General features: G+C 45.0%; 1 protein-coding gene and 1 long non-coding RNA gene across 2 annotated transcripts in view; one reads left to right on the forward strand and one right to left on the reverse strand.

The window, feature by feature from the left end:
- LOC135234970 (neurotrophin-7-like) overlaps positions 1-9,748 on the forward strand; it is a 36,254-nt gene extending 26,506 nt beyond the window's left edge. Inside the window, exons 2-3 of the mRNA XM_064300141.1 lie at positions 4,330-4,450; positions 8,210-9,748. Of these exons, the coding sequence (XP_064156211.1) occupies positions 8,221-8,886 (666 nt within the window). The 5' untranslated portion in view covers positions 4,330-4,450; positions 8,210-8,220 and the 3' untranslated portion in view covers positions 8,887-9,748. The remainder of the gene's footprint in view (positions 1-4,329; positions 4,451-8,209) is intronic.
- Positions 1,796-16,221, reverse strand: part of LOC135234973 (uncharacterized) — a 53,322-nt gene continuing 38,896 nt past the window's right edge. Inside the window, exon 3 of the long non-coding RNA XR_010324256.1 lies at positions 1,796-3,405. This is a non-coding gene — a long non-coding RNA (uncharacterized LOC135234973). The remainder of the gene's footprint in view (positions 3,406-16,221) is intronic.

The following is a 16,221-nucleotide window of genomic DNA, read 5'->3' on the forward strand; positions in this document are numbered from 1 at the left end:
TTATGGAATCATTAGTTTGTAAATGATAAAACAAAAAAACTTGCATTTTATGGACTCTGCACATAACATCCTTAAAACATTTAGTCATATGATATCTTCAGTTATATTTCAATTTTGGTTTAGTTTTGTTATTTTCTGAGCTGATTTCTGACATGACATTGTGTGACATGCTCATTCGGATGTATAGTGAAGACAGTGTAGCGGTGAAATGCGTAGGCCTACTGGCCTACAGAGCAAAGTAATCTAACCCACTGGTAGCTAACACCCGCTGGGAGACTGCACATTCTGCACAGAATTCAGTTTCCCTTTGAGAAAAACCAAATCATACATGACAGCAGCTCCTCAGCCAAGCCACAGAAGCGAAGGATCCAGTAAAGTTATTGTTTGTAAGGCCTGGATTTGATATGTACACCATTTAATTCATCGTGTGACAGCTGTGATGGCAGCATTTCACAAATTTGAAATGGCGTACGTGATTCTCATTCTGAGGTCTGAGATAATGCAGTCAACACCCTTGGAGCAGGGTAGCACAAGGTCTAATGTTTCAGGATCTCCTGCTAACTTCTGCTTTTAATTACTCAATCAGACCAATCATTTATTTCACATAAGTCATGCACTACAGCTGCGCATGTATCCCTGATGAAAACACTGACTATGGTCCCATATAGGAGTAAACAGACATGCTGGTGTATGCAGCTGTTTCAGAAATTAGGCCAGAGTAATTAGTTGGATGAAGCAAGAGCACACCACACACATCGGACCTCCAGGAAAGCACCGCGGCCCAAACGCAACACCTTCTCTGCTCAGCAACCCAACTGCGATGCTAACATTGGATGGCGACGTGTCTGAAATGGCCGACATCAGTGGTAACCTACCCTGTTCCTGAAGATCTACTGTCCTGTAGGTTTTCTTTTCAACCCTAATTTGGCATACTGACTGTACCAATTAGCAGCTGACAATCAGTAGCTGTTGAATGAGAGGTGCTTTGTTCGGGTTGGAGTGAAAACCTACAGGACAGTAGATCTCCAGGAGCAGGGCTGGTTACCACTGGCCTACATGATTCTCAGCCTCTAGGCAGGTATGACTGAACCAGGCCCATTTCCACTGAGCGATGTCACCTCAAAGCTATGCAAAGGGCAGGTGATGGCAACAGGAAGCCTGCACTGTTCCCACAGGCACCAGGGTTAGGGTTAGGTTTAGGGTTAGGGTTAGCGCAGGTTAACCTCAGCCTGACTGCGGAGTGGCAGATTATTCCAGAACCTTCCACTCCCGGTTCCCTCTCTGAATAAAATATGAATTCCTGCGAAATCTTGCTTGGTCAGTGGTAAGGGGAAATGTGCGGTGTTGGGAAGAATGTTGAGCAGGGCTCGGGGGCAGCTGCTGCGCAGATGGAAGCACATGTGCGGGTCCTGGAGAACGGAGCGTGCTAAGCGTACACCAGGGCTCCTACACAGCAGGCTGCCATGCACACACACGGTTAAAGAGTTCCTGTGGCTCACTTAAAGAGTTCCTGTGGCTCAGTCTAAACCGACTTCACGTTGAGAATGCTCTGCTGCCAACCAACTCCGGTGCAGCGCTGTCCTTACTTATAGGTTCTGTTTACCTAGCAGCGCTATATGCGTTCATGTGTAGCGATGTTTAAGTTGTTTTTGGCCAATCTCGGTTTCAACTTTTTTAAAAAGTGTACAGTCAGGTCTTAAGGTCTTAACCTCAGCTTTTTTTTTTCTCTTTATTAATTCAAAATGAAAACATATTAAAATGGAATAAAATAATATTGGAGTCATGTACCCTTATCGGTTAGCCAGGCTAGTATTCTATACTGCACTGGGCCTTTTATAGTCCGCCAGTCCTCTCCCAGCGAGACGCCAGCACAGCCTGCTCCTATCACCACCGTTGCCCCACTGCAGTACCCACATTATCATCCAGCAGTCCAGTGATGAAAGCTAACTGCATGCGCGTGTGCTGTTGGATCCGTGTTCTTGGCTACTGGCATGCGATTATCTATTCTACTCTTTAACTTGCCTAAAAATGTGGCAGAAACACATCGCTCAACAGTAACAGCATACAGTTTGACAGATTTTACTTTTTTTTTTATTTATGAAAGTAATACCCATAAATGCTCACTGACAGTAATGCACAATAGAGGATGACTATTAAGGCATATGAGAAATATCAGTGCCTGTGACACAAAATGAATTAACTTTTATATTATTGGAAATGATCTAACGTGATAAAATGAACATGTGTATGCAAGTCATCCAGCCATCTATTTAAGCAAACTTCCTTCTGTTTGATAGAAGCCTGACATATAGAACTTCACATAGAAATTTAAAATTTTTCCTTTATTTTGATCTGACAATTTTGGATTGGAATTAACAATCTGAATTTGCTTGCATCTATTTGAATCATTTTTCCAATTCATGATATAAGCTCTTTATTTTAAATCTTTGATACATTTTTGATAATGTCCAAAGGAATCAAATATATATCATAAAAGGCAAATGTTTCAAATGTTTTTGGCTTCATGAGATGTTTTGCATTTTAAATTGTTCATTTGTCCTTCAGGTAGACATAGTTTAATGATGAAATTTTCTTACTAAGGAAAGAACCAATATTGCTAATGTTCCGAGTGTATTTTGAATCAGGACTGGCAGTGAAAAATGACACTGTATGCAGGGAAATAATTAAGGCTCCTTCCCGTTTCAGTAGTTTAAGTGGGACAATGTGTTTAAAGGGATAGTTCACGCACTGGAGTTTGTTCTACATTATTTCAGTTTTAGTGCAAGTTTTCGATAGGCCCCGACAGTTTTCCTGTAAAGACACGGTGGGTGTTAAAGCTGCACAAGGAGGTTCCCGAGGTGTACTTTCTTGCTTTGGGCCAGGAATCCCTGAATTTCCTGTAGAACTGTAAAGCTGGCAGGTTGCCGGAAACACCTGAAAATATTTACAATCCTTAGTGACACGCAACAACCGTCTGGGCAAGTCATAAACGTACGGTGCGCGGATAATACGGCGTTAAAAACAAAGCGAACCATCCCACTATCCCTTTAACGTCCTTGTTTAATTCACCTGGACGACGCCTGTAAACAGCGACCGGGCTGAGATGCATTGCATTCATCTGCACGAAGCCAGAGCCCAGTCAGTGTTCCCAGTGCGCTGTCATGAGTGCCGTACGGGGTGCAGCTCGTGCAGTTCCCAAACAGTCGACAAAACTCAAAACTGTTTCTTTACGAACGCCGCTCCCTCCGTTCGTCCATTCGGCTCCGAGCGCGACGTCCGTTTCCACGGCCCGCGTTTCCGAGCGTTCGCCGGCGCACTGCGCTTCAAACGCCCGAAGCCAGAGGAGAACTCTCCCCCGTAGAGTTCCCACCTCCGTTTCATTCATTTCTTTCCCGTACCCCAGACCTGAGTAAAATCAAAAACAAGGGAAGGTGAACTGAGGACTGAGTTCTCAGAGTTTCTGACAATGCACAGATCGTGTTACAGGAATGCATTTTAAAGCACATTAGGCCAAATCCCTTCAAACATACGTGCCAAACACATCACTACACACCATCTGTGCTTTTGATATTAGCGTTTGTATTTTTACGGCATTATAATTTTATCTTTATTTCACAAAGCTGTTGAAAAGAAATTTGTGACAGTTCCCTCAATGCATCGGGTAAATACTGTAAGAATTACAAGACTTCATCCCAAGTAATCTTTCAGAAATATCTTCTAGATATCTTCTTAATATCTTAAAGAAGCAAAGTCTTTGCATTTTTGCAAACTGTTTGCCATTGTCTGTGGTTATGAATAATGTCAGTTGTCTTCATGTACCTTTGAATGTGTGTTATTTCTGCAATAGGTTAGGTTTCAGTGTGTGAGCATCTGTTCAAATAAGGCATGTGGAGCATATTGTAGTGTCCTTCCATACTTCCAGGAGGTTATGTTGGATCACAAATATGGAGTGTGCATATGGGTTGTTGTAATGTAGTGGTAATGTGTGGATTATGGGTATTCAGGGTGTGGGTTTGTGTGTGTGTGGGGGGGTGTAATGTAGTGGTAATGTGTGGATTATGGGTATTCAGGGTGTGGTTTGTGTGTGTGTGGGGGGGTGTAATGTAGTGGTAATGTGTGGATTATGGGTATTCAGGGTGTGGGTTTGTGTGTGTGTGGGGGGGTGTAATGTAGTGGTAATGTGTGGATTATGGGTATTCAGGGTGTGGGTTTGTGTGTGTGTGGGGGGGGGGGGGGAATGTAGTGTCAGAGTGTGTTATTCCAGCGGGCTGTGTTTAAAGAAGACCCTGAACGCGTATGTGTGTGCGTGTGCGTGTGCGTGTGTCGCAGGGTACGGCACAGAGCGAGGGAGGGGCAGTCCTGATGGCAGCCGACTGGGGCGTGGCCCGTACCAGACGAGCGCTCTAGGAGCCCGGCAGGGGGCCACACTTCACCTGGAGACATTCCACAGGTGAGGGCGCTCGAGCGAGACCTCCCGTGGGGCGTGCTGCCATGAGAACCGCAACCTGGCCGGGCGGACAACATCAGCCACCAGAAAAAGCACATCTACAAAACCGATCAGAAAAGCTACCTAGCATGATGCTAACCACACAGACTGCTGTGGTTTATTCAGTAAAACTGAATTCAACGCTATCCATACCAGAACCTTCTATTTTTATGTGCTCCGGTATGGATGTGAAGTTATTTCTGAGCCACATTCAATGCCAAATTAACCAAATGGTTTATTAAATTAAAATGTACCCAGATTTATAACTGAACTAGGCAGCGATTCACATTTTTATCATAATGGAATTTCCCGAAGTGCTTTGTTGAATGACACTGATTAACTAGCCAAATAAATATGTAATGTTTCACTTACCCTGTGTTCTGCTAACACAATTTGTGGAAAATTGCTAAATATTGATCTCATATAAGCAGAAAATGTACATCAATGTACTTGGCAACTACTGGTAAGAGAATCCCTTTCTGGTTAGACTAGGAAAGTGCAATGTTGAGCCAAATTTAGAAGTCATGGCGGGTGGAATTTTTATTTACAGTTGCATCAGCAATATTTTGTTTTATTTCTAGACATATGGGCATATTCATCACTGAGGAGTGAAAGAAATGAAAGTAATACTGAAGGTGCTTGATGTTTGCTCCACCATTTTTTTGCATCATGGACAGAGACAGCAACAGCACCCACGACTTCCTTCAGGAAGCAAGGCTCCCTTTAGGGCCAGAGACGTGACCATTAGCAAGAAATTTGCCGTATTAGTCGAGACAAGTCCCTACAGCTTCAGTGCCGCGAGATGACATGTGAAACATTCTCCAACTGTCAGTTGAGCTTTAAAAGCATGTGAGGATCTCGCTACAGTCTGGGTGGCTGAGATTTCCCACAGTACAGCGGCGACAATATCGCTGATTAATTTAGCTGGAGGAGATAATCCTAGAAACTCACTCTCACTTTCTCACCCTTCCGTGTCTGCAGTGAATGACAGGAATGTTTTTTTTTTTTAACCGCACAGTGAATGTTCCAGCAAAGACGCCACTGAACAGTGCCTGCTGTGTTCCGTGTAGTTAAGATTGTATTTTAAAAATAACATCCCTTTTACAATTACGCTGACAAGAAACTCAACTTACGTGAACAGTTTATTTGTTATTTTTTCACTTAGCGTACAACTGCAATCGTAGAGATGAAGGCGAAGCCAAAATGAATTCCAAAACTTTAGACTAGAAGGCTATGTTTACCAAAAATGTTCATCAAAACAATGTAAAGGAACAATTTCAGGTCATGATTGACAATGAACTAATATTCATGGTTTTTATGCTATTTATGTAATAACCACTTCAAGACTTTATGATCAGCATATGTGGGCATGCAAGGGAATGTCTGGGAAGTTAAGGAAGGGTGTGTTTGTATAGGCTTAACGTCGGGTCCCAATTAGAAAGGGATTTGCAGACGTGCTCTTATAGTGATCTGCAGTGATGTATGGGGACTGCCGTCTCCACCAAACGGATAAATGCGGATACTTGTCCCAGCATGCCAACAAATTGCGAAACCATCAATCCAAGGCCTCACTCTCAGCGCTGTGTCTGTTGCTATGGCAATGGAGCCAACACAGCCCCCCCACCCCGGCCCACACATATACCGCTGTCTGTCTTACTGCAAGAGTCTTCCCTCAGTCCCGTTTATATTTGAGGACACATCTTCTCTCAGTCCTGTTTACATCTAAGGAAACATCTTCTCTCAGTCCTGTTTACATCTAAGGAAACATCTTCTCTCAGTCCTGTTTACATCTGAGGAAACATCTTCTCTCAGTCCTCTTTACATCTGAGGAAACATCTTCTCTCAGTCCAGTTTACATCTAAGGAAAACCTTTTGTTTTTTCTCTCAACATCATTTCTGCTCAGCTGCATGATCGGCTGAATTGAATCGAGGTGTAGCCAGTGGTAGGAACGCTGTAACGAAGTTGCAGTTCATTCCGTAGACATGCGTGTACCCTTGAGAAAGTATACCGAAATGTGTTCATAAAACTTCCTGTATAGGATCAATGTAATCTATGTAAAGTGTGCTAATCGCTCTGATAAGACTCTGCTAAGCCTGTAATGATGTGTAATATTCCATGAGACATTTTTCTGTACCCATCCAATCCCCAGACATACAGTAAATACAGGGCCTGACCCTTTTAAATATCGCATATAAAAACAATATTAAAATCATTTCATCAGCCCGGAGAAACACAAGATGAGTGTGTACAAATTCAAGCGAGCATTATCTTTGATTGTTGTACCACGTATGCCATACTATAGAGGCATTATACCAGTAATACAGAATGGCAATATAGCACCATATATTACAGTTCACAACTAAAAGTTGAGTTACTTACATTAATAAAAACCGAAAGGAGCAACTTTTAGAAGACTGTAAATATTATTATTTTTTTATTATTATTAATTCATTTTGCAAAAGGCAAGTAATTTTCTGCATTCGGAGAGGAATGCTTTACCATATCTTCTCTTGACCACAAATGCACTTATAGATTGAAACTTTGCAATGGCAATGTACAAAATGATTCTGTGTCAAAGGTTAGGGTTAGGGTTAGGGTTAGGGTTAAAGAAAGACAAGATCTGCGTAACGAGTTGTACAATGTCACTCTTATGGAATCTAGAGCGTTTTTGTTTAGTCTGGTTAGGAAGCCATAACAACTTAAGCGCTCTTCATTACAAGGTAGCCGAGTGAGAGTGCCTTCCCGAATGACTCACCTTTCAGTGTGACGCTCAGTGCTGGCAGCCCTGCACTGAAACAGATTCCACACAATGCACTCGTCCTCGTCACTTATTCCAGTCCAAACTGCATTCACAAATTACACACGTGCAGTTTACTATCTTCACTGCACAAAGACGCTTCTTTGAGGATGGCAGGCTTATGCCAATTCCAGTTTACATTATTGAAGAATTGACAGTCTACCTATAGCATGCTATTTACAACACGAAAGTAAATTTTTACTGTGACACGTTTTGCTCTCGAATATTTCAGCCTTATACTTGCTCATGAAAAGCGCCTGAAAAATACAGAAAACTGTATTGAGGGAGGAGTAATATTCAACAAGATTCTCAGTCAGCATTTAAAAGTAATCATTCAAGAATTTTGCAGTGTACAGGAAGATAAAAATCTTGTTTAATGCTAACAGATTCCATTAAGTGGCTGGTTAATGAGTTAATGTAAATCAGCCCACCGGTAGTCTTCAGGAGTGCATTTCAGTTGCACACAGACCCCAAAAGAAGGGAAAGCACACAGCGCAAGACATTTTCCACAGAAGTGGTTTTTCCGTTTGTGCCAGACACCGAAATTCAGTTAAGGGCTGGAAGTGTGTTTGTTTTACTGCTGCGTCGGTGACTCAGTGGCAAAACAATAGCGGGCCAAAATGCCTCAGAAACAATGAATGGTGTGGACATAACTTCGTCGTGGAGGAATGGCAGGAAAGCAATTTTCCCTCCTCAGACGACCGCAGGAAGGCAATGCTCTGAGGACATTTTTCCAGACACTGAAGCGCCTTATTCAATTTAGCCAGGCCTGGATTTCCCCAGGGGACCTTATCCCACGTAACTGCACTGCTGCCCTTGCTCTGGCCTCCTCCAACCTGCTCCGTTTGTTTCGTTTGTTTCGTTTGTTTTGTTTGTCTTCGTCTGGCCGCACTGAACAATCCTCTCTCTTCCCCTCTGTCTCCAGGACGTGTGCCCATGAGTTCGTCGACGCTGGTCCTGCTCTTCCTGATCAGCGTCCAGGCTGTACTGAACATGGGAGAGGGGGCGGGGCATGACGCGGCGGCTCGCGCCAAGGCGCCTGCGGGGCCCGCGGCGGCCGGCGAGCGACGGCAGGACGCGCGCTCTCACTCCATCCCCACGGTGGACCCCAAACTCTTCAACAAGCGCCGCTACCGCTCGCCACGCGTGCTCTTCAGCGTGCTGCCGCCCGACGCGGACGAGGGCGCCGCCCGGGGCGGGGCGGGGCCAGGGACGGGGGCGGGGGCCAGGGTGAGGCGGCGGGCGGGGCAGCCCCAGCACCGCGGCGAGTACTCGGTGTGCGACAGCATCAGCAACTGGGTGGGCAACAAGACCAAGGCCACGGACATTTCGGGCAACGAGGTGACGGTGCTGCCCGACGTCAACATCAACAACGTGATTAAGAAGCAGTTCTTCTTCGAGACCACGTGCCGCGGAAACACCCGCTCGGGCTCGGCCGCGGGCTGCCGGGGGATCGACAGCCGCCACTGGAACTCATACTGCACCAACACGCACACCTACGTGCGGGCGCTCACCTCCTTCAAGGACCTGGTGGCCTTCCGGCTCATTCGCATAAACGCCGCCTGTGTGTGTGTACTCAGTCGCAAGTCCTGGAGACACTGACCCCCCCACCCTCCCCCCCAAATACCCCCCCATCCTGTCCTGCCCCATCACAGAGCCATGCGCCCCCACCCCCACCCCAGATCCGCAATCAAACCTCCGAAACAGCCACATCTGCCTTAATGCCAACAAACTGACCCCTCTGCCGACACCCAGCCCCCCCACCCCCTCCCCCGCCCTACCTCACTCTGTAAATTATTGGTTGTTTTAAGTTATGAGGACTGCATGTCATATTTATAGTTTATACAGTCAAAACACTAAATATATATATAAATATATATGTATAAATATACAAAAAAGAAACCAAGCTTTTGTTGTGTTGTTGTTGACATTGTTATTTATTAAACGCATTGGTACGTGCCTAGAGTATGGCTGTCATTTATAAATCAACCAGGGCAGGTAGCAGGAAGGTCTGCTGGTGACCAAAGGCCAGAGGTCACAAATAAGTCACGTGTCAAGTTCATGACCTTACTGTATCGGGAGCCTGACCAGGCCAACACTGATGTGAGATCAGTTTGCCCAACTTCTGGGGAGGTGCTCTGACAACAAGCCACTGGCCTGACCAATCACCGTTCCTTGGAGGCGGAGCATCAACCGGGGGTGGCCATTCAAGCCAAACACTGGATGAAACTTGCTACAGCCAATCGGATTGCAGGAAACCAGTCTCAAAAACTATTACCTCAATTTTCAGATGCTCTTGAAGTAAAAAACTTGTCCTATGTATCTTAATGACCTAATGACTTTCAACCTCAGCGTCCAATAGGATGTAGTTGTGTGTGTTCTACATGCTCCAAAACATATACATACATTTTGGTACTGCAACCTACAAGCACAAACACTATGAGGGCAGCTCAAATACAGACACTAAAATGTATTTCAATGAATCACAATTTCTGTTTCATTGGAAACACAGAAAGTTTTTCAAATGACTAATCAATGTTTTGACAACCATTGAAATGCCATTGACATGCCATGAAATGCATTTGTTACACGATGATATGTAATAGTCTTCTAAAGCAAAGACACTGCATTGCTGTTCCAAACGTGGTATTAGAACACATACACACAGGCACACAAGCATGCAGACACACAAAAAAACATTAAGAGATAAATTAAGGTTGGCAGTTCAGAGCAAGACTTTTTTAAAATTCATAACCACTGCTCAAATGTCAGAAATACTTGCAGAACATTTATGAGAACTTCTGTTTCAAGATACAAAGATTCTGGCCACTAAATAAATAAAAAAGGGTATTAAATCAAAGTGTATCTGAGATTGCTTACACTCTCCATCAAAATTACAGGGAAAATTACAGTTAGAGGTCAGGAGGGCGCAGGTTCCAGTCACTACAGAGCTAGAGGTCAGGAGGGCGCAGGTTCCAGTCACTACAGAGCTAGAGGTCAGGAGGGCGCAGGTTCTGTGGGGTCCAGTCACTACAGAGCTAGAGGTCAGGTGGGTGCAGGTTCCAGTCACTGCAGAGCTAAAGGTCAGGAGGGCGCAGGTTCCGGTCACTGCAGAGCTAAAGGTCAGGTGGGCGCAGGTTCTGGTCACTGTGGAGCTAGAGGTCAGGTGGGCGCAAGTTCCGGTCACTGCAGAGCTAAAGGTCAGGTGGGCGCAGGTTCCGGTCACTGCGGAGCTAAAGGTCAGGTGGGCGCAGGTTCCGGTCACTGCAGAGCTAAAGGTCAGGTGGGCGCAGGTTCCAGTCACTGCAGAGCTAAAGGTCAGGAGGGCGCAGGTCTGGTCACTGCAGAGCTAAATGTCAGGTGGGTGCAGGTTCTGTGGGGTCCGGTCACTGCAGAGCTAAAGGTCAGGAGGGCGCAGGTCTGGTCACTGCAGAGCTAAAGGTCAGGAGGGTGCAGGTCTGGTCACTGCAGAGCTAAATGTCAGGTGGGTGCAGGTTCTGTGGGGTCCGGTCACTGCAGAGCTAAAGGTCAGGTGGGCGTAGGTTCCGGTCACTGCAGAGCTAAAGGTCAGGTGGGCGTAGGTTCCGGTCACTGCGGAGCTAAAGGTCAGGTGGGCGCAGGTTCCAGTCACTGCAGAGCTAAAGGTCAGGTGGGCGTAGGTTCCGGTCACTGCGGAGCTAAAGGTCAGTGGCGCAGGTCGTCACGCAACATCTGTATCAAACGCCTTCAGAGGTCAGCCTCGTGGGGAACGCAGCCTTTGCGAAACACCTCACCATTACAGAGGATGTGAGGATGAATCTACACGCGGATTGTAGGGTTCAGACACAGACAGCGTTAAGGTACCAGCCATTCCGCACCAGGCCCAGTCAGACACATTTGGTTCTCTACCAGATTCCTTCATTCCTGGAAACCATGGCAAAAAAAAGACCAGAAACACATTTAGCCTAATTCAATTTAATCACGTTGAGGGGGGAAAAATTCATTTTTGTTCCACAGACAAAGTAAGCCTCATGTAGTCACAGCTTTGCGGGCCCACAGAAAGGGGAGGAGTGAACGGGTGAATTTCCGGCTCGCTGCCAGGTAGCACAAAGTGCAAAATAAAGCGGCATTAGCATGCTGGCAAACACAGCTGCTCGCTGTGCGCTCCCTCTCTCTCTCTCTCTCACTCCTCCCTCTCTCACTCACTTACTCACACTCTCTGGTAAATGGTAAATGTACTGCATTTATATAGCGCTTTTATCAAAAGCTTCACAATTGATTGACACAATTGACACCAACGGTGAAAGGCTGCCATGCAAGGTACCAATCAGCTCATTGGGAGCAATTAGGGGTTAGGTGTCTTGCTCAGGGACACATCGACACACCCAGGGCGGGGGATCGAACCGGCAACCCTCCGACTGCCAGACAACCGCTCTTACCTCCTGAGCTCTCTCTCTCTCTCTCTCTCACACACACACAATCCATCTCTCTCTTTCTCTCACTCACTCACTCACTCCTCTCTCTCTCTGACTTTCTCTCTCTCAGGGAGGATCCCAGGTCTTTGCTGGGACCTGCCACGCTCTCCAGCTTTCACTGCTGTGTTAAATCTGGATGACACATCCCATGCGTCACAAATTCCAGGGATGGCTCTCGCACGCCAAAACTGCTTTTATCGGTTTCGTTTCTTTTTTTTTAAAGGAGGGAAAAACATGGCACAAGGACAGCATCATCGACTGGAGTTTCTGCAAATGCAGAAAAATAAACTACCGCAATCACCATTAAAACCGCAATTACCATTCCACACCAAATTACCATTCCACACTAAATTACCATTCAACACCAAATTACCATTCCACAACAAATTACCATTTAACACCAAATTACCATTCCACACCAAATTACCATTTAACACCAAATTACCATATAACACCAAATTACCATTCCACACCAAATTACCATTCCACCCCAAATTACCATTCCACACCAAATTACCATTCCACACCAAATTACCATTCGACACTAAATTACCATTCAACACCAAATTACCATTCCACACCATATTACCATTCCATGCCAAATTACCATTCCACACCAAATTACCATTCCACACCAAATTACCATTTAACACCAAATTACCATCAAACTACAATTACCATTCCACACCAAATTACCACTCCACATCAAATTACCATTCCACACCAAATTACCATTCCACAACAAATTACCATTCCACAACAAATTACCATTCCACACCAAATTACCATTTAACACCAAATTACCATTCAACACCAAATTACCATTCCACACCAAATTACCATTCCACACCAAATTACCATTTAACACCAAATTACCATTCCACACCAAATTACCATTCCACACCAAATTACCATTCAACACCAAATTACCATTCAACAACAAATTACGATTCCACACCAAATTACCATTCAACACCAAATTACCATTCCACACCAAATTACCATTCCACAACAAATTACCATTCCACACCAAAGTGCCATTCCACACCAAATTACCGTTTAACACCAAATTACCATTCAACACCAAATTACCATTCAACAACAAATTACCATTCAACACCAAATTACCATTCAACAACAAATTACCATTTAACACCAAATTACCATTCCATGCCAAATTACCATTCAACACCAAATTACCATCTCACACCAAATTACAATTTAACACTGCTGCTGAACTCAAACATGCAAAAATACTGACTCATCAATACTGACAACGTGCACCTTGTGTGATGTGCAATTAATGATATCACCCCGTACTGCATGCGGCACCCAAAAAATTAGAATCGGTTCTTCAAGCAGAACATGGTTTACGGTTCTGAACAGACCACTACCGTAGTATGTTGTGTTAACACACAGAAACTACTGCATTATCACTTAAGCATTTAAAATGAGGACTTCCTTTGGGACTGCATTTGGAAACCAGTTTTAGTGCAAGACGACATCTTTTTAGCACATTATCACCCTGCAATAGTCTCATAGAGAAGCAGGCGAGCGGAAATGCTGCTAATTACACGATCAAAAGAGAAAAAACAACTTGTTTACAGGAGTTCTCCAAGGAGCCAATCATCAAAGCAGAACAGAAAGTTGCGTTGAAAACTAGGGCAGAAACTGGAAGCTTCACGAAAGTCCCAAAGGCCCTTTGAATGCGCTCATTTCAACAGAACTGTCATAGGGTTTTTTCTCTCCTTTTTTGCCAGCACAACAAGACTCTCTCAAGTTCTCTCAGCGATATCTTACACCTGCCTGGGAGGCACAGTGCATATTGGGATTCTGGGAGGCACAGTGCATGTTGGGAGGTACAGTGCATGCTGGGAGGCACAGTGCATGCTGGGATTCTGGGAGGCACAGTGCATGTTGGGAGGTACAGTGCATGCTGGGAGGCACAGTGCATGCTGGGTTTCTAGCAGGCACAGTGCATGCTTGGAGGCAGAGTGCATGCTGAGAGGCACAATGCATGCTGGGAGGTAGAGTGCATGCTGGGATTCTGGGAGGCACAGTGCATGCTGGGAGGTAGAGTGCATGCTGGGATTCTGGGAGGCACAGTGCATGCTGGGATTCTGAGAGGCACAGTGCATGCTGGAAGGCAGAGTGCATGCTGAGAGGCACAATGCATGCTGGGATTCTGGGAGGCAGAGTGCATGCTGAGAGGCATAGTGCATGCTGGGAGGCAGAGCGCATGCTGGGATTCTGGGAGGATTCTGCCCAGGGTGGATTTTTAAAGGTCCAGAGTGGTCCCTGTGTGGTGGAACAGCTTTTTTTAAAAACAATATCCCGAGTGGTGAACATCAAGTCATGCTGTCGGAATAAATCCAGTCTTCATATTCCCATCTAACGGTTAAAGTGGAAGAACTTCTGAGCCACGTGGTATCATGAAGATGACCAGGAGTAAGACCCCGGTATTCCTGGGTTGCCTGGCTGGAAACTGGAGTTAAATCAGTAAGACACTTCAATGAAGTGCTGCTGCGGCCACTGTGAAACTTCCAGTGGGCTATCTCTGTATTCCTCGGTTTACATAAAGTCTTTCAGGGTCAATCTGTTGTTGTTCGTTTCGGGAATCCTGTTAGAAACGTTCCAGCTGCAGGTTTTACGACCACGCAAACCGAGAGACGGGCCGAGCTCACCGGGGACGTTTCTGAGCGCCGCCCTCGCTCCTGAACCCCAACACCTGCTGCGTGTGAGCGAGGACCGAACATCTGCCGGGATAGGAACTCCTGCCAAAAACTGGACACACAACCTCTTTATGACACCGCAGCTAAATCTTCACGCCCGAGTTGAATAAATGTTATATGTGAATGTAGTTACGGTCCTATTGTTGCTATGACAACTGCCTAATGTCGCTATATTAATGTGCTTTGATGTATTTATTATTTAATAAATTGATCGATTTCAGCGTTTTTAACTGTAATCATCATGCAATTGCATGCCCTGGCACATGCTTGAAATACAGTGCCTCCGGAAAGTATTCAGACCCCTTCACTTTTTCCACATTTTGTTAAAAAACTTTATTCTAAAATGGATTAAATTATTTTTTATTCTCTTTAATCTACACACAATACCCTATAATGACAAAGGTTTTTAGAAATTTCTGCAAACTTATTAAAAAATTAAAAACTGAAATATCACATTTACATAAGTATTCAGACCCTTTGCTATGAAACTCAAAATTGAGCTCAGGTGCATCCTGTTTCCATTGATCCTACTTGAGATGTTTCTACAACTTGATTGGATTCCACCTGTGGTAAATTCAATTGATTGGACATGATTTGGAAAGGCACACACCTGTTTATATAAGGTCCCACAGGGAGGTGACCAAGAACCCAATGGCCACTCTGACAGAGCTCCAGAGTTCCTCTGTGGAGATGGGAGAACCTTCCAGAAGGACAACCATCTCTGCAGCACTTTACCAATCAGGCCTTTATGGTGGCCAGACGGAAGCCACTCCACAGTAAAAGGCACATGACAGTGCACTTGGAGTTTTCCAAAAGGCACCTAAAGGACTCTCAGACCACGAGAAACAAGATTCTCTGGTCTGATGAAACCAAGATTGAACTCTCTGGCCAAAATGCCAAGCATCACATCTGAACAGAAACCAGGCACCGCTCATCACCTGGCCAGTACCATCCCTACGGTGAAGCATGGTGGTGGCAGCATCATGCTGTGGGGATGTTTTTCAGCGGCAGGAACTGGAAGACGTGTCAGGATTGAGGGAAATATGAATGGAGCAAAGTACAGAGAGATCCTTAATGAAAACTTGCACCAGAGCGCTCAGGACCTCAGACCGGGGCAACAGTTAACCTTCCAACTGGACAACGACCCTAAGCACACAGCCAAGACAACGCAGGAGTGGCTTCAGGACAAGTCTATGACTGTCCTTGAGTGGCCCAGCCAGAGCTCGTACTTGAACCCAAACGAACAACTCTGGAGAGACCTGAAAATAGCTGTGCAGCAACGCTCCCCATCTAACCTGATAAAGCTTGAGAGGATCTGCAGAGAAGAATGGGAGAAATACCCCAAATACAGGAGTGCCAAGCTTGTAGCGTCATTCCCAAGAAGAGGCTGTAATGGCTGTAATGGCTGCCAAAGGTGCCTCAACAAAGGTACTGAGTAAAGGATCAGAATACTTATGTAAATGTCATATTTTAGTTTTTTATTTTTAATAAATTTGCAAAAATTTCTAAAACCCAGTTTTTGCTTTGACATTATGGGGTATTGTGTGTAGACTGATGAGAATAAAAATGAATGTAATCCATTTTTGAATAAGGCTGTAACGCAACAAAATGTGGAAAAAGTGAAGGGGTTTGAATTATTTCCAAAGGCACTGTATGCCTAACATTTAAACTTTTAAAGCTTGTAACTTGATTCTGGGCAATGTATCCCATGAACATTCCCATCTGGCACTGCGTGAATCGTAGTACACAAG

Source organism: Anguilla rostrata, chromosome 11 (genome assembly GCF_018555375.3).
Source record: "Anguilla rostrata isolate EN2019 chromosome 11, ASM1855537v3, whole genome shotgun sequence".
Classification (NCBI taxonomy): domain Eukaryota; kingdom Metazoa; phylum Chordata; class Actinopteri; order Anguilliformes; family Anguillidae; genus Anguilla; species Anguilla rostrata.